Source organism: Physella acuta, unplaced genomic scaffold, assembly GCF_028476545.2.
Source record: "Physella acuta isolate Inbredline_101_S28 unplaced genomic scaffold, ASM2847654v3 ptg000188l, whole genome shotgun sequence".
In the NCBI taxonomy this organism is placed as follows: domain Eukaryota; kingdom Metazoa; phylum Mollusca; class Gastropoda; family Physidae; genus Physella; species Physella acuta.
In genome coordinates, this window is record NW_026731707.1 from 100721 (window position 1) to 124729 (window position 24009).

The following is a 24009-nucleotide window of genomic DNA, read 5'->3' on the forward strand; positions in this document are numbered from 1 at the left end:
AGACATTGGAATTGGAAAGACAGAATATGATTTCTTTCTGGCGTTCTCTGTGAGCAGTTTTTTTATCCAGGTAACTGGAGAAAGGGCGTTCTGATTATTTTATGGCACCATCAACTTACTCTGTTTAAGTTGCATACTGTACAGTATTATGTAGACTACCATACGGTACAGTATTATGTAGACTAACATACGGTACAGTATTATGTAGACTACCATACGGTACAGTATTATGTAGACTACCATACGGTACAGTATTATGTAGACTACCATACGGTACAGTATTATGTAGACTACCATACGTTACAGTATTATGTAGACTACCATATAGTACAGTATTATGTAGACTACCATATAGTACAGTATTATGTAGACTACCATGGTACAGTATTATGTAGACTACCACATGGTACAGTATTATGTAGACTACCACATGGTACAGTATTATGTAGACTACCACATGGTACAGTATTATGTAGACTACCATACGGTACAGTATTATGTAGACTACCACATGGTACAGTATTATGTAGACTACCATACGGTACATTATTATGTAGACTACCATACTGTACAGTATTATGTAGATTACCATATGTAGTGCCTACAGTATTATGTTGTCTACCAAATGGTACAGTATTATGTTGTCTACCAAATGGTACAGTATTATGCGGACTATGCACACAGCCCATATGAAATTGGTAACTTCTTGGTCTAAACAAGATTGTTACAGAGTTGCTTAAATAAATGCATTGGCTCATATTAGATTGGTACTTAAAGGTCAACATTTTATTTTTATTTTTTGTAACATGGGTGGCCCAGCTTATGAGTACTGGGCCTACACAAATCACAAATGGGTACTTGATGGTCAACACAAAATGGCCACTGTATGGCTAAATGGCCCACATTTAATTAGTGGCCCAAATAAAAAAAAATTGTAGTAAATGGTCGACATAAACATTACAAAACAGCTCATTTAAATATCTGTCCTACATATAATCTGTGATTAATCTCAAATTAGTGGCCAACTTAAATTGGTGGCCAAGAAATATCGGTTCTAACTGACCCACAATGAAGCGAGACTGTGATTTTGGTCAGTGGCGTAGCCAGGAATTGGTCAGGGGAGGGGTTCAAAAATGTTTCCTTACGTATATAATCTTATATATGTATATATATATATGACTATATATATATGACTATGTATATATATAGGGGTCGGGGTCCATGGAGGGGTTATAACCCCCCCCCCCTTGCCTACGCCACTGATTTTGGTTGTTCTTACTTGTTGTAAAACCGGTGGATTATTTAATTGTTTTCTGGTAGTTACCTTTTAACATAATTATTGTACTCATTTTCTTTCCCATATAAAAAGGGACGTAAACCACGCGAACCGAAATCCAGGGAAAGAACTCTCGCCACTGGAGATAATCGAGGTGCTTAAAAAAAAACGGGAAATCCCATTACCGTGTTTAAATTTTTAATTCTAGACAACACCACAATAACAACATTTGGAGGAGAGATTGTCACGTGACACGAGAAGCATTGTTTGTGATGAAGCCTGTAGGGAATTAGAAATAAAATAAAGGGGGGATCGTTTTAAAAAAAAAGAACAGCATAAATAAACAAGTTTTGTCCCTTGGTGTGATATTTTATGAAAGGCTGTGTCAGGTATTCTGTTATATTTGCTGTGCTGTCGAATAGGTCTAGCTTTACATGTTTGAATTCATGATATATATATATATATATATATATATATATATATACATATATATATATATATATATATATATATATATATATATATATATGTATGTCGTTACATCTTTTGTATTGGATAGTAACACAATCTTAGTTGGATAGACACAGACAATCTGAATGAAAGGAGAGGCAGGGAGGGGAGGGGAGAGAGGAGGGTGTTGAAGGGTGGAGTGGTTGAGGGAGGGAGGGTGTGAGGAGAGGGTGGGACACTTGATACGTGATACACACATATTCTCAAATTGCTCTTTGTCAATATACATTTAAAACGATGAACAAATGATGTTCACGTTTGCATCGACACTAAGCCTTCGTCAGAATATAGGGGGATAGAAAAAATATATGTAGATAATGTTACACGACAATAGGGGACGGGGAGTTGGGGGGGGGGGGGTTTAAAATATTTGCTTAAATAAATAACTGAACGTTGGTCCTTGTCGTATATCAGTGGATAACGTAATTTACTGTTTACCAGTATTCTAAAATTTAAAACGTATTTTTTAAAAGCTGTGTCTGCTCTCTTCCCCCCCCCACCATCACCTGCATTTTACCCAGAGTTTCTTCCAGGCATCTCTTCGGGGGGTGGGGGGTGGGGTGGGGAGCAAAGCCCCCCGGAAAAATTCTACCGCCCCCCCCCCCCCCCCCGAACGAAATGAAATTTACATAATTTAAATAGAAAATATATACTGTTAACAGTGTCCGCCCCCCCCCTTCCCCGAAGAAAGTCTACCGCCCCCACCCCCCGAAAATTTCAAGTGCCCCCCCCCCCACCGGAGAAAAAAGTCTGGAAAAAACACAGATTTTTACCCCTCCCATAGTCCGACTTCTTCTTTTTTAAATACAGACCCTTAAAACGGAAGTACGTCACGTTGAAGAAAGGAGTCAAATATTTCATCGTTGGCTTCCACTTCCGGTTAAAAAAAACCCACCTCCCACCTCCCCACTCCGGTCTCCTAGTATGGTAAACACCACGACAACACCACAAGCACAGCACGACTGCACCTCATGATTTGCGCGCCTTTGTGCCGCGCAATCTGACCCCCTTCCCTCCCCTTCCCCCCCCTCCCCCCGGGCTGACTTTCTCTGACCTGGCGCCTTTAATGACTGATCGATAAATCGATACAATATCAAATTTGCCTGGGTTAATTAAGGCCAGTGAAAACATCATTAGCATACGCCTGCATCAAATCGAAAGATGGCGGCAGTGGATAAAGCTATTTTTTACTTGAAGGTAAATTATTTTCACCCGGGGATAAAAATAGAAGTGCATCCAGATAATGGCGATTGAAAATATATAGTTTTTATATTTATGAAGAAGTAGTGTTTGAAATATGAGTGGGGGAGGGGAGGGGGGATGCGGAGGGGTTTGGGGGGGGGGGGTGAAGTTTACAGACTTTCTTAAATGTATTTTTTTCAGCAGACACCAAATATAATGTAACAATAACACAATATGTAATGCAACAATAACACCAATATAATGCAACAATAACGCAAATATAATGCAACAATAAATATACAATTGCTATGTTGCTTTTAAATATTGTTGCCACAAAATGTCAATGATATTAGAATTTTTTTTTTAAAATCGTGGTCGAGCGTTAGCACTTGTGTCAAAAACCTGAAGAGTGTGGGTTCGAGTACTGTTTAAAGTAGGATGTATAGCCACAAGAGCAGGGAAGAGCTCTGTTATGCCTAGATCTGGAAGGAAAAGTTTAGCGGACTAAACACCGTTGACGGTTGGTGAGTTTGATGGTTGATGGCGTGTGCAGTTGTGTAACGTATGGCATCTGTGTGTGTATGACGTTTCATTGTGTATTACCTATGTATGTATATGATGTTTCTTACATATAACGTCTGTATGCTAAGGCATTGTTTTTTTACGTATAACGTCTGTATGTGTATGTTGTTTCTATACGTATAACGTCTCTATCCTATAGTGTTTCTTTATGTATGAAGTCTGTTTGATATTACGTTTAAAGATTGTATGCGAATGGCGTCTCTTAACGTTTAAAGTCTGTATGGTTGTGACGTTTCTTTACGTATAAAGTCTGTTTGATATGTCGTTTCTATATGTTAAGAGTCTGTATGCGAATGACGTTTCTTTTCGTATAACGTCCGTATGAGCATGACGCTAGCACGTTTTACACGTCTGAATGATGAATGAAGCAATGAATGAAGCAATGAATGTAGGAATGAATGAAGGAATGAATGAAGGAATGAATGAATGAATGATTGCCCAGACGCTGACCAGACCAGAGAAGGTATTTTCAAGGAGCGCGCGAACAGCGAACAGGAATTTCGACTTGCGGTTGTAGTTCCGCTGGAAAACTGTGGTGGATGTTGTACTTGCGGTTGTAGTTCCGCTGGAAAACTGTGGTGGATGTTGTACTTGAGGTCTTGTCGTCAGTCTCTGAAGACTTTATTGACATGTCGTGGTCGGTTAGGGGTTAAAGGTTAAAGGTTAGCGCTAGAGCAAGTTTAAGGAACGGCGTGGAATGTGAGTTTTGCGCGCGACTTCTAAAACGAATGTCTTGAGTTCAGATCCCAGACTTGTACATGAGTCGACCCAGCTCTAATGGGTACCTGGTAAATAAAGGTGGCTGGTCGTTTATATGACGTTTATATGACATGTACAGATTATGATGTACATGTGCACATTATGACGTACATAATAATATACAGATTATAATGTACATGTACCAATGATGATGTACATTTACAAATTATGATGTACGAATTATGATTATTAACCAAACAGTAATATGTAAACATAAAGGTCATGTACATTATTTAGATTTGTATAAATTGTGCAATGCACACAATTTACCCTTATTTTGCGCCTTTGTATAACGCTGTATTGTGTACAAATTGAGTCCTTGTACACATCTGCCGTGTACGAATGTCGGCACCGGACAAATGTGGGCCAAGAGCGATAACCACCACGTCGAAATACACCTCAATCCTGCTCCATCTGACATCAAGTTCCCGTTATCTCGACATACAACTCAGGTCAACAGTCACGTGACTTCAAGTACACTTCACAACAATTGACCGCCCCTATCCCCGTTCATTAAAAGCCTGGTTAAATTTTTTTAAAGTTAAAAAGCAGTTGATAATGAAAACATGCAGTCTTTTGTAATATTCACAATAACATGCTCTTTACTTACTAATAGAAATAAATAAATATTTTAGTTCTTTAGCAAAAAAAGTATAAGCGTTGAACTTTAAAATATGTTACAATTACGTCTTTATATATATATATATATATATATATATATATATATATATATATATATATATATATATATATATATATATATATATATATATATATATATATATATATATATATATATATATATATATATATATATATATATATATAATGGGACGACCTGGTCTGACAATAGAGCGCACGACAGCTAACCCAATAGACTAAAGTTTAGCATAGTTCAAGCCACACTATCCCTTCATATGCCAGGTCCAAAATCTAACTTTGACACACATACTTACATATATACGTATATAGATATACTCTAAGGTTTTTAACCGACCCCCATACCCTTTAACACATTCAATGGCGGGGGTCTCCGATTTTTTTATGCTTAATGTTAATTTGTGCCGAAGTACACACACACACAGACATACAAACACACGCATATGTACAAGGTATATGTGTTCCAACTAATGGTCATTGGTATCGATGGGCAACGAGACATACAGCAAGCCACGGGATTCACCTATGAAAGTTTACCTCGAATGACCAATGATTTGGTCTATGGATGCCCCCCCCCCCCCCCACCAATACTACTCGATAGACGGAAGTGGGTCAGCGAGTTCATGCCCCTGGGGTCAGCCGGTGACCTCAAGATGTAATGAATGAGGTCCGGTCTACGACAGCTGAGAGCAGGTGTATCTCAATGTGGGATACATGGCTTGAGTTGTGGGAGAGGTGGGGGGGAGAGGGAAGGGAGGGAGGGGTGGAGAAGGAGAGGGGGAGGGAGAAAGGGAGAGGGAGAGAGAAAGATGGAAAGAAAATGGAAAGAGAAAAAAAGGTGTAGATGAGGGAGAGATAGAAAGATGGATATGAGGGGGAAGAGGAGGCAGAGAGGGAAGAGGGGAGGGTGGAGAAGGAGAGGGGAGAGAGAGGGAGAGAGAAAGAAGGAGAGAGAAAGAGGGTGTGAATAAGGGAGAGAAAGAGAAAGATGGAGATGAGGGAGAGAGGGTTAGAGAGGGAGGGAGAGAAAGACGGGAGAAAAGGAGAGAACAATGGAGGCAGAGAGACAAAGAGGGCCTGAATGAGGGAGCCAAAAACGGGTGAGAGGGGAGATGGTGAGAGAGAGAGGAAGAGAAAAGAGGGTAGGGGAGGGGTGAAGAGGCAGAGAGAGGTTAGAGAGAAAGAGAGGGAGGGAGAGAGACCCAGAGACCCCTTCGTGTTATAAAAACAGACAATACACAGAAGTATGATTATAAAAGCAGACAATACATAAGTATGATTATAAAAAACAGACAATGCACATATATGGTTATAAAAGACAGACAATATACAAGTATGATTATAAAAAACAGACAATGCACATATATGGTTATAAAAGACAGACAATATACAAGTATGATTATAAAAAACAGACAATACACAAGTATGATTATAAAAAACAGACAATGCACATATATGGTTATAAAAGACAGACAATATACAAGTATGATTATAAAAAACAGACAATACATAAGTATGATTATAAAAAACAGACAATGCACATATATGGTTATAAAAGACAGACAATATACAAGTATGATTATAAAAAACAGACAATACACAAGTATGATTATAAAAAACAGAAAACACGCAATTATGATTATAAAAAAAATACATCTCTAAAAATACAACAGCACTTTAACGCCAGACCTCTTGCTGTGCCCAAATCTCGTCCACATTACTAGCGAACGTCGATTCCATGCAGGTGATATCCTATTACAAAAGTTCAATTCTATATCCATAAAAAAACTACATTCATTTCATGTTTAATAATTTCCCTTTCATCAGCGTATGGGCCCTGTCGGTAATCGCATGAAGTATCGTTGAAGCGATACTTGAGTTAATTCATGGGTCGGGTAATCGATCAAGCATTACTTTCGATCATGATCGGATATTGGTTTTTGTAGAACAGAAAATCCGTTTGATTTTTTTTTTAAATAATCGAATTTTTACCTTGTTATGAAGAAGCGATTCATGTGTGTGTGTGTGTTGTGTGTGTGTGTGTGTGTACTTGCATGTGTGAAAAAGGTATCTGTGTAATGATTATGTACTAAGTGGCCAAGACTTAGTTGAAGAACGATTTGTCCGGAAAAAAATTGAAAGTAGTTTTACATTAGTATTTCAAAAGACACATCCTATATATATATATATATATATATATATATATATATATATATATATATATATATATATATATATATATATATATATATATATATATATATAGACCTATACACACACACACACATATATATATATATATATATATAATTTATTTATATATATGTATAGGCCTATGTATATAGTGTTTCTTTCAGGCATCTTGTGTGTGGTAGTGTGAATGTATATGTATGTATAGTGTACTTTAATCACTTACCTAGCCACTAGAAATGCCGATCTGTAATTCCAACAATCTCCACCTGACCATATCCATTGCCACAAATAGAAAAATCACGTGACCTCATGTCTACTTCCGGTCAGCGGTTCCAGAAAAAATGACTTATGTCTGACGAAAATTGTCTTTCAATACTGACACAGGCAGCGAAAGAATCACCTCTTTCAGAATTGTCCGATTAGATCAGGTAAATATCCGTTCTGTCTTTTTGAGTTCATTTGATTAATAAATTTCCGTCCGATGTATCTAAAAAGTCCGTTCCATTAAAGAAAAACTTGGTGTTTGAGAATATATAAAAAAAAACGCCAACACGGACCCCCACGTTATCTTAATGACGTTTTTTTTTCTGTCAAGGGGAAGAACTCTTGACGTGGGATTGACGTCTGATAGATCAGTCAAGTTTGGGATTAAAGTAGTTGTTGAATTAGATTATTGTTTCCTTTATTCCGATTCACCCACGTGGACTTATCTCCCTTCGCTTGTAGGGGAGGTAACTGACTTCAACCTGTGACTTTAAGGAGAAAAAAAAACATAATTAACAGATTAATATTTTTTTTAATTATCATAAAAAATGATTTCATTATTTCTCCTCGAAAGTAAATGTATTTTATTTCAATGTTTTCTTTTACTTTTAATCATATCGTATTCAATAACGTTAATTAAAAATATAATTTAAAAAAAACTAATTTTAAAAATGAAAAATTACTTGTAAGACAAAACAGGGACAGATAACTCTCTTTATAAAGAGTTATCTTTTATAAAATGTCAAAATGAGTTGTTCACAAACAAAATAAAACACATTATTAAGAACACTTGTAAAATAGTTTGAACATCTATACCCAAAGGTATCTTCTCAAACTAAAAACGCTGAAAGACAGAAAAGAGAAAAATCTTCTAAATACGTTTTACTGCCTCCCTTACCAAAAACTTTACAAAAAAATAAACAAGAGTGATCTAACTGTTCTCGAAACTACTAGAAAAATAGATCACTTGTACCGAAGAGGTAGGAGCTATTGTTTTTGGCACACTGATCCATGATCCATTACATGCTACACCCAGCCCTCCCCGCACCATTATAAAAAAGTAGAGGTCAGCGCTGGACAGTGTCCAAGGATAACCTTCAAAAGCTTGACCTTGGCCGCGTCCAATATGTCTATAAATAGACCACTGTGTACGGCACCTAGTCACGGAATCAAGGAAAATAGCCGCCGATTAGGCTCCATTTGATATCCCTCATCAAGACTTCATCATTAGTGGCGCCGTTAGGGTTTTGGGTGTCTGGGTGTGTGTGTGGAGGGGGGGGGGGGATGGTAAAGTTGCTTTAATTTGCGTGGTTGCGCAGTCGCGCACTGGTTTTGAAACCTTTTAAAGCACCTCGCACACAAAATACACTTTGCACATTACTTCACTTAGAGGGAGTGTTGGTGTGTGTGTGGGGGGGGGGAGGGGGGGGGGACACTTCCTATAGACTCGAGTCCGGGTAGATAATAATAAGACTATGACAATAGTTTGATTGCATTAATTTCTTAACTCTAGTAGCAGGTGGAGGATGTTTGCCTTCATTACTTACGTGAATGAACGTATATCCCAGCATAAACTACATACCCCCCCCTACTGTGAGATAGTGCTCACCCCCTATCCTACGAGATTTACCCCTAGCTTTGTTCTTATCTGGGATTAACGTTAATCCCATACGACTGCGCGACGTATTGTTGACGTCACAGCCGTGTTTCATAACCTAGATAATTTTTTTCTCTTTCCTGCGAAGAGTTTTGCTGAAATACGATCAGTTTTTTTTTCTGGAATGAGATCAGGGCGAACACCCCTTCACTCCCTTCCCACTGCAGTTTGTTTTTGTATGCAGATAATAGTGAAGCAAAGAATGGAAGTAATTACAATAGAAGATATTATTTGTTGGCGTTTTAAAAGAGTTATCTGTAAAGTGTAAACATTCGGGTGATTCTAACCAGTGGTTCTTCCAGACTTTTTTCTCCGGGGGGCACTTGATATTTTCGGGGGGGGGGGGGGGGGGGCGAACTTTATTTTCCGGGGAAGGGGGGGTGGACACTGGTAAAAGTATATGTTTTCAATATAAATTCCATTTCGTTTGGGGGGAGGGGAGGGGGGTGCCCCCGAAAAGATGCCTAGAAAAAACTATGATTCTTAGGGTATATATATATACCTCTATATACCACGTCTTATTGGTGACGTGGTTTGCAGATGGTGGGGGAAGGGGTGGGGGGAAAAGGTCATAGTGGAATAAAAAATGTGTTCCCCCCCCCCCCTCCCAAACCCTACCCACCTTCCTCTACAACACTACAGGGATTAAAAACAAGGAAAAGACGGTCGATAAAGCAGATGAAGTAGAGTTCACATGTTTTTATTACGACATCCTATGGAGGGGATAGTGTGGTCAGGTCTATACTTTGTACCAGCAGCTGGTTGTATGTGTGTGTGAATGTGTAGTGTGTGGGTGTGTGTTTGGTGTGTGTGTGTGTGTGTGTGAATGAGTGAGTATGTGTTATGTGGGGGAGTGTGTGGTGTGTGGGTGATTGTGTGGTGAAACCAAGCTGACAGAGGAAACCTCCCCCTCCGCCTCGCCCCCCCCCCCCCCCCCCCCACCACCACCCCGCACACCCTTTTCCTCCTCTTCAAGTAACAGTTTACAAGAGCTCCCTCTTTCCCTAAATACAATCATCATTGGGGCTGAATCAATAAACCTGTTTCAATCCCCAAATAATGCTAGGTACCCACTTGTGCTAGGTCGACACGATCACGTAACACCAAACCACTTTTACTTTCAACCCCCCCCCCCCCCCCTCTATCTTCAATATCCCGAGGGGTTGTTATAGAACAGCAGGTAGAAGATTTCAATCTTTGACATTCATGATTGATGCGGACAGGTTGATAGCGTCAAGACGGGATCAACGTCTTCAACACGGCAACACAAACAACCTTTTCACGCTTGACTGAACTTACTTTAACCGTAGCCCGGACATCAAAGGTTCTAAATCAACCCGCACTTCAAAAAAAAAAAAAAAAAAAATTCACCACGGAAATCGATCAGCTGATTGATTGAGTTGGTATTCGGAAAGAGGGAATGTTGTACGAGGTTGAACTTGTGGAGAGGGGGGGGGGGGTCATGTAGGATCACGACACGGTTCACTGAGCACGAAAATTTTTAGGGTTTTATGTGTCTGTTTTACAAAAGGTGAAAGGGGGGAGGTATTTTTGAAACGTTCAAGGCTGATTGGCTGATAATCCGGTCTTATCCTGGACTCGGATATCTTTATCCATTCTTGTCTTGCGGTAAATGCGGAATTTTTCCGTTATAACGTACCAGAACTCGTTACGTCGACACCATAACCATATTAACAACACAAACATCATGTTCATCATATATATATATATATATATATATATATATATATATATATATATATATATATATATATATATATATATATATATATATATATATATATAATAAACACCATGGTCTTGTTTAGTAAATGTGTTGGGGTTAGGTTTATTGTTTTAAGGTATAGAATCGGAACTAGCAGTCATTTAGGATTAGGATTTCGAAGATTGATGCAAGTAATTAATGTATAGGTAAGCCACACGTACTTAACTAACAGGGAAAAAAGTAAAATAACCGGCCCAAAAAAAAAAAAAAATCCGATTACTTGAATAAAAAAGCTTATGTAAATATTTTAAACCCATTAAAAAAAATTTAGAATATGGAGCGGTTATTTATAATTTAGTATCTACACAACAATATTTCCGTATCAGTACGTTCAGCATACGGGTCATAATACTAGTACGATACTAGTTTTTTTTCTTTTATTTTAAAGTTTTGAAGTTCCATTCTTCCATGACGAAGATGAGGGTTTGGACCCGACTGATCAGAACACTTGTCGGCTGCTGAATGATTCGGGCATCAAAAGACAAAGCACGTGTGACCGGCAGACCGGAAACATTAGCCGGTTGCCGGCTCTCGTGGCATCTCTTTGATGTAACAGCTGTAATAAGGCATAGTTTTACGACTAAATTTTTATGTAAAGCTTTTGTTGGTTAAAGAAATGAAAACAAACTAGCCGACTCTATTTAAAATTCAGCCCACTAATTAGAAAAATCGATAGAAATAATAAGGGATCGATATTATGGACAATATAACTTTATTTGATTGATATTTGATAGCCCTATTAAAGAAATTTGGAGTGTTGTTTAAAAAAACATTTTCTAAATGTTTCATTTTAATAGCTTTAGGGTTTCAAACTCAAAGAAGCGATTCGGCCGTTTATTTTCGGGAAGACAAAAATATGACATTTGAGTGTCATCTAGTAAATGTCAATCGACGCTTGGATGTAACATGGGTAAACGTCTGGTGTATGCGTGCTAGGTCTGGTGTACCTGTATGTCTGACATCTTGTCTGACATGTACCTGTTTGTCTGACATGCACCTGTATGTCTGACATCTTGTCTGACATGTACCTGTATGTCTGACATCTTGTCTGACATGTACCTGTATGTCTGACATCTTGTCTGACATGTACCTGTATGTCTGACATCTTGTCTGACATGTACCTGTATGTCTGACATCTTGTCTGACATATACTTGTATGTCTGACATGTACCTGTATGTCTGACATGTACCTGTATGTCTGACATCGTGTCTGACATACCTGTATGTAGGACACCGTGTCTGATATATTTTCTGACATAGGATCTGACAAGTATCCCTGTATGATTTTGTCAAGTGATTTTGTCAATAGGTGCCACCATCGTGTCAATTAATCTTTAGTCAGCTACATACGTGACGACAGTACCAAATACCCAGCACACAGTACCAAATACCCAGCACACAGTACCAAATACCCAGCACACAGTACCAAATACCCAGCACACAGTACCAAATACCCAGTACTTCGGTGCCAGAGCAAAATGTACCTCATGCCATTACTAAGGCAGAATACTTCAGGTAGAACTAACCTTTTTTATTCTGAGTACCAGTATTGAAAATCTGAGTCGCAGTACTTAATACCTTAGTAACAGTACTAGGGATCTTTGTACCATTTCAATACATAAGAGGCAGTGGTAAAGATAAAACAGACAGGCGTAATGATCTTTGTATCAAACCATAAGACACAAGATTCTGTATTGCAGATCCTAGAGGCAATACAAAAGATCCAAATAATAGGCCTAATGATCTTTGCATCAAACCCTAAGACACAAGATCTTGTATTGCAGATCCTAGAGGCAAAACAAAAGATCCAAATGATAGGCCTAATGATCTTTGCATCAAACCCTAAGACACAAGATCCTGTATTGCAGATCCTAGAGGCAATACAAAAGATCCAAATGATAGGCCTAATGATCTTTGAATCAAAACTTAAGACACAAGATCCTGTATTGAAGATCCTAGAGGCAATACAAAAGATCTAAAACCCAAGTCTCATGACCTTTACATCAATGCTAATGCCACAAGATCCTGTACAAAGATCCTAGTGTCAAACCAAAGATCCAAATACAAAGAGCCTCTTATACAACCAGTATTCTCCACCGGAGAATTAACTTAACACCTGTAATACGATACTTATTTGCAGGTGTGTAAATATGTCAGGTGTGTAATGAGGTGGGGGTGGGGAGGGGGAAAGAAAGCAGAGACAGGCAAGGGAGGTAATTCTATATTATTAATGACATTTTCATCAGCAAGAAGATAATTAGTGATTTTCTTAAACGGCGCCACAAAGCTCAGCGTCGACGAAGGCACAAGGAAAGGATGCGCTCAGTTCCGGTGTAGACACAAAGGGAAGCAATCAAGTAGGACAAACTCAAAGGCTAAATTACCGGGTGTTGACATGGGGGGTAACTGTGGATTAAAGTTTTTGAAAATGTTGGATTGTTTGCTGGTGAAGTAGACTGCGGCGGTTTTGGGTTCTCTGCGTAAGACGGTGATTAGGGTTACAAGGCAATTAGGGTTATCTGGGAAGTTATGGTTACGTGAGGTAGAAGGATGGGTGTTTTTGTTCTGCAGGGTTGGAGGTGGGGGGGGGGGGGGGTAGATGAGGATATATTGAGTATAGAGGTTTCTGTGAAGTGGGAAATGGGGGCAGTAAGGGGCATTTAAGGATTATCTGATATATGAGTATTATAGGGCATATAGGCAATAAGAGATATATGGACAGTCTGGGGCATATGAATGTTATAGGGCATATAAGAAGTACAGTATCAGCAAAGATTTTAAAGATTTAGCTGCAATTAATTACTTCATTTTGGTTTTCAAAAGACAATATTTAAATACCTTTATTTATTTATTTATTTATTTTACTCGTTTAAAATACCTTTATATTCTACACAATTTACAGACTGTCGCAGTATTTAAATATTGAGTTTACAAAATATATAGATTCTATATAATTATATTTTTACCTTGCATTTAATTAGTAGTTTCCATTAGAATTTTGTTTCCATTTTAATCCATTTCAGAAAAACAAGAACGTTTTACACGAAGTTTTTAGTCTAATATTTCTTTTTTAAGATTTGAATATTAATTTCCTTCCGTTCACACAAAATCACTTATTCCATGAAAATATACGAGCTAAATTGTCCCCTGGAATCGCTTATTTCCCTTGGCGTATTGTTATCATCCTGAGCACGGTCGAACGGTGCGGCAAACGACACGTCTAGCACACGATATTGTGACTGGGCGTGATGCGCGGGGCGGTGAACGCTTGGCTAGGCGGAGTCCCGCGCCGTATCGTTATAAGCCCGCCACGCCATGCGTCACGATAAGCTAAAAATAGCCGGGGATATCCGCCACAAGGATAGGTCAAAAGCTGGTCTGTATGTAGGTCACGGATATGAATAGTTTCCCCTATGTTTACATTTTGTACTAAAAATATAGTACTATTTGGTGTATAGGGGTCGTCCAGAAATGACGTCATACTCGTAGAGGGGGGGGGGGGGGGGTTGTAATTTTGTGACGGTTATGGTGAGGGGGGAGGGGGTTCAGATGGCGTGACGTCACACTTTTGCATTATAAAATTTCAATGTTAGAAAACGAATTTTAGAATTTTAGCCGTTATTTCGCATTTTAGAAAACTGATTTAATAAACTGTAATAGAAATTGGATAAAATACTCCATGTAGACAGTTCAGACAAGATTTTGGAAAAAATATCGATGTTTTAAGAAAAATTCAACTACAATTTTGAGGGGGGGGGGGGAGGGAGGGGGGGGGGGGTTGTTGGCTGAGGTATGACGTCATTTTAGAGGGGAGGATCTGGCTTTTTGTGACGATTGTGACAGAGGGGAGAGGGGAGGTAAAAATTGTCAAAAAAAGAGTGTCTTGGATTACCTATTATTATATAGTTTTAAAAAATGTGATTATCTAATTTGATAGGTAAATTAATGGGATATGTACACAAAATACAACACAAATATGGTCGTGTTTGCCCACCACCTATAGAATGTTGTATAACTTTATTATAGAACATCATACTTTTGTTTAACAAATTCTAAAACAGATACCCAAGCTCTACACATACAACTTAGGGGTCATTCATAAACGACGTCACTCTATTTTCGACCATTTACCCACCCCCCCCCCCCTTTTTGTAATAATAAAGTCAGCCCCCTCGCTCCCCATAAAAATGACGTCACAAAGTCTACAACCACTCTCAAATTGCAGTTTTTGTGTTTTAAAACATCGATTTCTTTCTCAAATATTTACTGACTCCAGTCAACATTTAGTATATTAATCAATATATATTTTCAACTAACAAAAAAGTTTTTTTTACAACCGTGAAATAAAGTCATAAATTCAGTTTCTAATATTACTTTTTATTTTCATAACAGTAAAAAAAATAAATAAAAAATAAATAGAAACAACCATCTCGTACAGCGAATGAAAATATTTTTTATTTTTCAGGGTAGATAACTAAAACAAAACCAAATTTACTATAATTTGTATAGTTACTTCCCTGGATTAAACTTAGTAATTTTGTACTGTAATAGTGATAAAACGGATATTGTTAGTATACTCACAATTTTAACGACAATTTTAGGTACAGTTGACGTTTCGACCCAAAACCTTCTTCAGCACACAACAGTGTGGTTAAAGAACAGACACAATGACAAAACATTTCGGATATTAAAGCGATCATTTCTACACTGTGAATCTCGGTAAAACTCACAAGATACTTCTAACCCACAACACAGGCAAACACGCCCATGTCAAGTTAAAGGTGAGAAAAATACCTGTTTGTACTACATTAGGTAACGATGAAATTATTTACGGATATATTCCTTGAAAATAAAAGTATATATTAAAAGCTAAAAAAAATCTTAGAAATACTATACATTCAAACCTGCTATTATTTTTATAAAATATAATAATTTATCTGTTGCTTGCATATTAAAAATAAAATTTATCACGAAACATTGTTCTATTTCTGATTGTTCCTAGATTAAATTAAAATATGAATCCTCATTAATTAAAAGGCATTTCTTTTTTAATTGCAATGGCATTGTGTCATCCTTGTTACAGACGGTATGCAACTTTCTCTCTCGTACTTAGCTTGTATGGTTATCCTTTAACCGAGTGGGATATTTTGTTCTAAAATTATCGGTGCGCATTAGGACATTAGTGCTCAAAAATTTTCAGTGCGCACCGGCGCTTTCTGCTACAGGAAGTGGATGTGACGTCACGTGCTATATCTACTCCATCTTAGGTATATTGTTGTTAAACAAAAACAAAATGACAACAGGTAGCCCAGAACATCCGCCTTTTGTTGTCCCTCGCAAATGTTGACCAGTGGTTTAACTAAGGTACAAACACCAAGAAATGTTTACCTTGCCCTAGGGTAGTATGACGTCAGTCTAGTGGGCCATGGCGAAATGTCTATGTTTATGGAGCTCCTATCTCCATTTATCCCCACTACTGATTAGCAGCCAGACATGAAAGTAACGTAGGTGTGTTGTAAAATTTGAATGCAGTTACGTCATAAAGTAAGAATTAGAAAAAAAATCGAACCGTTTTTTTGACAACCATGGCTATGGCGTATAATGCCCTGGCTATCCCCAACAAAGATACCGCGTTGGTTCCGCACGACATGTCGGGGGTTCGAACCTCCAACCAGGATGAGTTCGTTCTGGAACAGGTTCTAGGGTTGACCAGTAACTCCTGCCACGCCCTGAGCTACAACCCTTCAACCGGGTTCGTGGGGTTCCCCGCCGCGTGTATACTCGTGCTCCTCGACACGAAGACCAACAAACAAAAGTTCATCGAGAGCCCGTCGCTGAGGTACATCTCCTGCGTGGCTTTCTCGGAAGACGGTCGCTTTCTGGCGTTTGGAGAACTCGGTCTTAAGCCGTACGTATCCGTCTGGCACGCTAAAGAACATAAAGAATATAACAAATTTATCATCGACCACTCCGTCGGGATCAAAGCCATCGCTTTTCATCCAAAATCCTCGTTTGTTGTCGTGTTAGGGACCAACGATTTAAACATAGGGGTGTGGGATTTCGTTCGGGGCAGACGTCTAGCCTTATCGAAATGGCAGACGGCGCCTTTAGCCTTGACCATCCCAAAACCCGGGTCGTATCTTGTCGTCTGCGGGCACAGAAAAGTGACGTTGTTCAACTTTGACAGCATCCAGTCCAACAGCTACGAGACGAACGTGTTCCAGGACAGGAAGGCGGTGCTGCTGGGGCGCCAGAGTGAGTACACGTTTGTCGACATCACGAGCGGGAAGGGCAAGCACGAGCGGGAGGTGTACACGGTGACCAACTGCGGGTTCCTGTGCGAGATCAAGATGGGGGACATTATCATCGACAAGGCGACGAAAGTCGACACGAAAGCCTACTGCGTCAGGTACAACCTGGAGCGCGTCTTCGTCGGCTGCTGCGAGGGGATAGTTAAAATCTGCAACCCCGACACGCTCAGCGTGGAGGCGGCGGTGTCCATTCGGGAACTTCTCGGGGCGGAGATGGTACCCAAGTTTGGGTCGAAACTTTACGCCGACACCACCGCCATGGCCATCAACGAGAAGGATTCCATCGTGACGTGTATATACGCCGACTGTAGTATGCATTCCTGGCAGATCAGCGGGTTCAAAGACTCTCTAGTCTGCACGGCGATCCGGCCGCAGTATCAATACAACCAAGGCGACGTCAGGTACGAGTCGACAATCGGCGATCAAATCTACAACAACTCCAAACTACGGTCTTTCCTCGGTTGCTGCGATAAAACAAAACGTCCCAAAATCGTCGAGCCTTCGGGGTTCGGGGATAAAGTCAAGGCAAGCAGCCATGGAATCAGGCATTTCTTTAAAAGCAGTAAAATAGCCCGGAACCTTCACATCAACGCCGTCAAGATCACCCCAGACGGGAAAGATGTCGTCTGCGGCAACCAAGACGGGGAAATCAAAGTCTACGACGCGTCGACGGGCGTGCTGCGGCGTGTGATTGAAGCTCACAGCTCCACCGTGACCTGCATAGAGCTCATGTACGACGAGGAGTATCAGCTCGTCTGCAGCGGTGGGCGGGACAGGATCATCTTCGTGCTCAACGCCAAGGAAGACTTTAGTTTAGTCCAAGTCCTGTGCGACCATTCGGCGGCCATCACGGCGCTCAGTCTTGTCCACAACGGCGGGCTTTTGACCATGGTTTCAGCGGCCGCGGATAACGTGATCCTCGTTCGGCGGGCGATACCGGGCAACAACCTCAAATTCACGATCACCGGGGAGATTGCCGAGGCGAGGTTCAACAAGTCGTTCAATATTAGCAGCGAGTACATCGTAACTGGGGCGGGCAATGGCGGCATCAAGGTGTGGAAGGCGGACCCGGTCTTCAGCGGGAAGCCCACCAAGACGATTCAATGCACGCAGAAATGTGGCGGAGGGAACCGGGCCATCGGTATTGATCCGTCCGGCAGTTTCCTGGCCATCACCCAAGCCCCTGGCCACATCACGGTGTACCATCTGCAGACTGGCCAGCCGGTGGCCTCGCTCAGCAGCCAGAGTGACGTCACGGCGGTCAAGTTCACGAGCGACTTGATGTACATAGTCAGCTCGACCTCAGACGGGTGCGCGCTGGTCTGGCGTCTCCCGGAGCGGATGACGGAGTTCATGAAACTCAAGGTCGAGAAGACGTACCAGATCGAGATGGCGCGGGAGATCTCGTACGAGACGTACGTCTCCTGTCTGCGCGTGTGTCAGGAGATGGACGACGAGAGCCCCAGCCAGACCGGGTACCTGACCGAGTCGTACCGCGAGGTCGGCATGACCCCCAGCATCGAGTCGATGAACCTGCTCCAACTGGGCTCCGGCTACCCCAACCATAACGAGCACGAGAGCCTGTGCGGCACCGAGAGCTACCTGAGCTGTAGCACCTGCCAGGGCTCCTGCTCCGACACGGCTTACTACTACCCCAGCACCGACTCCAGCCTGCACATGCAGTCGGCGCCATTCCACTTCCACGACGCCACCAAGAAGATAATAGAAGAGAGTAAATGTACGCGTCTGGGCATGTTTAAGTACACCACCAACGATGACAGCGACCAGCCGCCGATGTTAAATTGTAAAAACGACTCGGCTATTTCTGCGGAGCTACAGGAGAACACGCAGATCGAGTCACTGGACAAACCCACTTTATTAAACCACTCCAAAAACCACCGGGAAGTGACCAACAGCAGAGAAAGCGAAGGCCGGAGCTTCGACACGCTGACCCACATTACAGATCTACTCGACCCACTTCTGTCTCACATTGACGGCGCCCCAGACCGGTTTAACAAACTGAAAGACCACCAGCCGGTTCCCAAATCGGATGCTTCACCGGTGCGGGTGTCCTTCGGCAGCCCGGAAGCTGTTCTGAACATGTTCTCGTACTCATCCGCCTTCTCTGAAGGGACCTACAGCACAGCCAACTCCATGTTTACTATGCTGAGCAGTGAAACCTCACCGGTCAGGGAGAGCAGGTACTTCTACAGTCCTGTTCAGGAGTCAAGTGTAGAAGTTTCGCCACCTCACACCACCAAGTACAACACCTACACTATTGGCGAGTCGCCAGAAAAATCCGCACAAAACGAGCAGACGTTTCTGACTCCAAATCCAATAGACAGTGTTCCAACAAAACTTCACGAAGACGAGAAGAAAAACCAGGAACCCGTAGAGGACGAAACATCGTGTAATTTTAGAAGCATACAACAAGCATACGAGAGTGAGCTCAAATGTCTAGATGATGATAAATCAGACATGAGTATCAAGGTCGACTCTCAGCAGTTTGAAGGTCAACCGCCAAATGATACTGCAGAGGTTAAACTGTCGAGAAAAATCGAATCTTCAACAGGGGAAAAGAAGCAAGCGCAGACTAACTGTATTAAGTTAGGCGTTAAAGAAGCCGGTACAAATGAACATTTGAAACATGAATCCCATTTGAACAAAGAAACAAAAGAACTGCTACACCCAGCTGCGAAATCATCTAATGAAGGAGGGCAGTACTTGAATAGCAGCGACAACAAAACAGAGTTAGGAAAACAGAATAAGTTAAGGCCTGCGATTCTAGTACCGGATGGAGCAAATCAAACTGCAGATAGTCTAAAGAACGACGCCTATTCACAAAAGAGTAAACTATTTAAAGACGCCAACTCAGTTTTTGGATATGATTACGTCAAACGTGACGAGGAGGGGAGAGCGAGGTGGGGGAATACCGCGAAAGACAAGAACTCCTCCCCCAAGGGTCAGACCTCACCCAGGAGGATGACGTCCGAGACAGACCACTGCCACGAAGCCGAGTTCGACAGCAAGAACCACCACTGGACCATCACCTGCTCGAGGTGCTCCAGCCGGGCTAGCCACACCAGCACCTCGGGGAGGTCGTCGATGTCGCAGGACGTGCAGGTGTCCGAGACTTGGGACAGCTGTAAACAGCGTCTGATTGGCCGAGCCGAGGAGGTGGACAAGGACCCGTCACCTCGCCGGGGTCAAGGGTCAAACGTCGCGGAGAAGAAGCGAATGCTGCTGGGGTTGAAAGAGGAGAAGGTGGAAACCGAAGACGAGAAGTTGAAAGTGTACTACAGCGAGCTGAGGCAGTGCCTGAGGCTATCCAACTCCCAGGAGACGTTCTACCGGCTGAAGTGGGACGCCAACGACCAGGAGTTAATGGAACTTTTAGCGGAAGCCTTGGAGAGCAGGCCTACCCAGGTTGCAGAGTGGTTCGATTACCAGAAGGAGGCATGCGAGAACGAGGCTCGTGTTCAGCCCGGGGCGTCGCCCGTTGAAACGACGCCGGAGAAAAAAATTATTCCGACGTCGGAAATCAAAACAGAGCTTTTGGAGAAGGTGAAAAATCAGGGAGAGGTAAAAAATACCGTTAATTTTAAAGAGACTTCGTCGTGTAGTAGCCCCGACGTCAGTGAAGACAGCCCGAAGGACATTTTAGCCATCGTCCAGCGCATCCTAGCCGCACGGAAGACCGACATGGACAAAATGTCGAAAAACAACAGCGAACAAGGCGCCACGGAACCTGCGACGAAAGTCACGAAAAAATACGGAACTAGAATCTCCTCCAGCAGAAAGGAAGAGAATCAAAAATTCGTTCACAGCGAGGATAACTCTGAACCGACTAGTTCCAGTGCCTACGACGTCCCAACTTCCCCAGATAAATCCTTCACACGGAAATATTTAGAGTCCCGGATGAACAACAGAACGGCGGTGGCAAACGATCCGAGCGACGCCGTACAGGAGGCAGAGCGGAGAAAACCCGCCCCCTCCGTGGCTGAGCCCGAGAAACCCGCTGAGTTCTTGAGCTCAGCCTCGTCCAGTTCCAAGGATAGCAAGAATCGGGCGCGTCCAATAGGTGTGCACGTGCCGGAACCTGCAGGTGAGTTACCTTTGTGTTTACCTTAGGGTGGAGGTGAGTTACCTTTGTGTTTACCTTAGGGTGGAGGTGAGTTACCTTTGTGTGTTTACCTTAGGGTGGAGGTGAGTTACCTTTGTGTGTTTACCTTAGGGTGGAGGTGAATTACCTTTGTGTTTACCTTAAGGTGGAGGTGAGTTACCTTTGTGTGTTTACCTTAGAGGGAGACGAGTTACCTTTGTGTTTACCTTAAGGTGGAGGTGAGTTACCTTTTTGTTTACCTTAAGGTGGAGGTGAGTTACCTTTGTGTTTACCTTAAGGTGGAGGTGAGTTACCTTTGTGTTTACCTTAAGGTGGAGGTTAGTTACCTTTGTGTGTTTACCTTAAGGTGAAGGTGACTTACCTGTTTGTGTTTACCTTTGGGTGGAGTTGAGTTACCTATGTGTTTATCTTTGGGTGGTGTTGAATTACCTATGTATGTTTACCTAAAATGGTGGTGAGTTACCTATGTATGTTTACCTAAGTGTGCACGAGACGTGCTATTGTATTTTACATCTAGAGGTTTACATTGGGTGGAAGGTGAGTTACCTTGTGGTTTTACTATAAGGTAAAGATGAATTAAATGAATTTTTACCTAATGTGACGATGAGTTACCTATGTGTGATTACCTCAGGTCAAGGTAAGTTACTGTGTGTGTATAAATCAGGTGGAGGTAAGTTACCTATGTTGTTTCACCTTAGGGTATAAGTGAATTATCTGCGTGCTTTATCATGTGAGTTACCTGTGTGGATTTACATGTGAGTTACCTGTGTGGATTTTCTACCTCAGGATTTGGAATAACAATAATGTTGTGGTCTGTTCTGGTGGGTGAGGGAGGGTGGACAAACTGGGCAAGCTTTTATTGTATTGGGGTGGGGGTGGGGGACGATGGGCAAGCTGGTACACCACGTATGGTATTGGTGTGTGTGGGTGTGTGTGTGTGTGTGTGTGTGTGCAAATATGGCCAACCATATTGAGTGGGAAGATGCGTAATCTGGCCAATCATATGTTGTATGGGCTATTTGGCAATATATATTTTGTTTTTGTTTTTAGGAAACTAAACACTCGAAAAACAAATACGAACATTTAGTACACATAAGAACCGAACATGTAGGTATAACGACACATAAGAACCGAACATGTAGGTATGACGACACATAGAACCGAAATGTTTAATAACTACATATATAAGGGCGACCACTCCATAAGACACGACTTTTGAAAAAAAAAAAAAAAACCCAATATATCCGTTAACTGAACTCATATTCTCACACCGACCCTCTTTGCCCCCCCCCCCCCTCCCCTTCTAGCCGCACCCCCCAAGCCCTCCCAGGAGCCTCCTCTTGAAGCAAGTTCTTGCCAGGACCGGAAGTACACCACGCCCGCCATAGCGGAACTCTTCCGTGACCAGGACGACTATCTCCGGAAGTTGAAGGAGGTGCGGGAAAAATTTGAGGAGAGTATTCAAGCCTTGAGTAACGAGAGAAAATTCCGCAAGTCCAATCAAGATGGCGGCTTCGCAAGTAAACCGTAAAAATGTATGAATTGTCTGTAGGGAACAAATAGCGAATTTATTTTTACACACAAAAAAAGGGAATAAAGTTTAATTGGTGCTATTTAATATGTGTATTTGATAAGGCAGTGATGATTTAGGGAGTGGTGAAATTGAAATTTAAGAATAAGTTGTGTAAGAGCCAAATGTGTATTAAAAAAACCGAGTGTGTTGTGAAAATATTCATATTGTGACAACAGAAGGAAAAATGTTGTAGTCAAGGGAGACAACTTTTATAAACTAGGGTTAAAAAAATTATTTAATGATTACCTCCCTGGAGATGTATCAAATGGGCACCAATTCATGTGAATGCTACCTGTGTTTGTCCCTTGAGTTTTACTTTAGTTTTAACAATGTTAAAACATTTAATGAATCAATCAATGAATAAAATCAATGAAATGTACGCGAACTGTTATTCTCATTTTACATTCAACAGAACTTTGAAAATATATTAAAAAACCCAACATATTGTGTGACATTTCAGCCATTCTATTTCATACTATTTACCTCATTCACTCTTCTCTCCATGAGGTCTGTGCCAGTTGTCATCCTATGATGGTAGGTGACATCCTCTATAGAATGTCAATGTCATACATGTCATCTTCTAAATTCTCCGTTAAAGACCTTAGACCTGACCCAAACTGGATATTGTCAAATGTAAAATATTCACGGACAGTTGGTGTAGGACAGAGGCGTAGCGACCCTTCCCGTCGCCCGGGGACAAACTTTCGATTTGCACCCCCCCCTCAAACTTTTGATTTGCACTCCCCCCCACCCTCAAACTTCCGATTTGCACCCCCCCCCCCCCTCAAACTTTTGATTTGCACTCCCCCACCCTCAAACTTTTGATTTGCACCCCCCTCAAACTTTCGATTTGCGCCCCCCCCCCCCTCGAACTTTTCATTTGCACTGCACCCCCCCCCCCTCAGTCTTCAATTTGTTTTCCCAACCCATTTTGGCGCCCGGGGACATATGTCCCCCCCCCCCCCCCGTTCCCCCGCTACGCTTCTGGTGTAGGAACATGGAGAATATTACATGTTGGTGGTGGGGGTGGGTGGGTGGGTGGGGGGGGGGGGGGGTTTGAATAAATCCATTAATTACAATACATACAACTTCTTAAGTAACAAACTTTTAGATTGCACTTAACAGAACAGCAA

General features: G+C 41.6%; 1 protein-coding gene across 1 annotated transcript; it reads left to right on the forward strand.

The window, feature by feature from the left end:
- The first annotated feature begins 16103 nt into the window (after window positions 1-16103).
- LOC131936821 (uncharacterized) lies at window positions 16104-23246 on the forward strand. Its single transcript, XM_059293901.1, has 2 exons — window positions 16104-21285; window positions 22611-23246. The coding sequence occupies exons 1-2, from the start codon at window positions 16455-16457 to the stop codon at window positions 22832-22834; spliced, it is 5055 nt and encodes a 1684-aa protein (XP_059149884.1). The 5' UTR covers window positions 16104-16454; the 3' UTR covers window positions 22835-23246.
- Window positions 23247-24009: the final 763 nt, after the last annotated feature.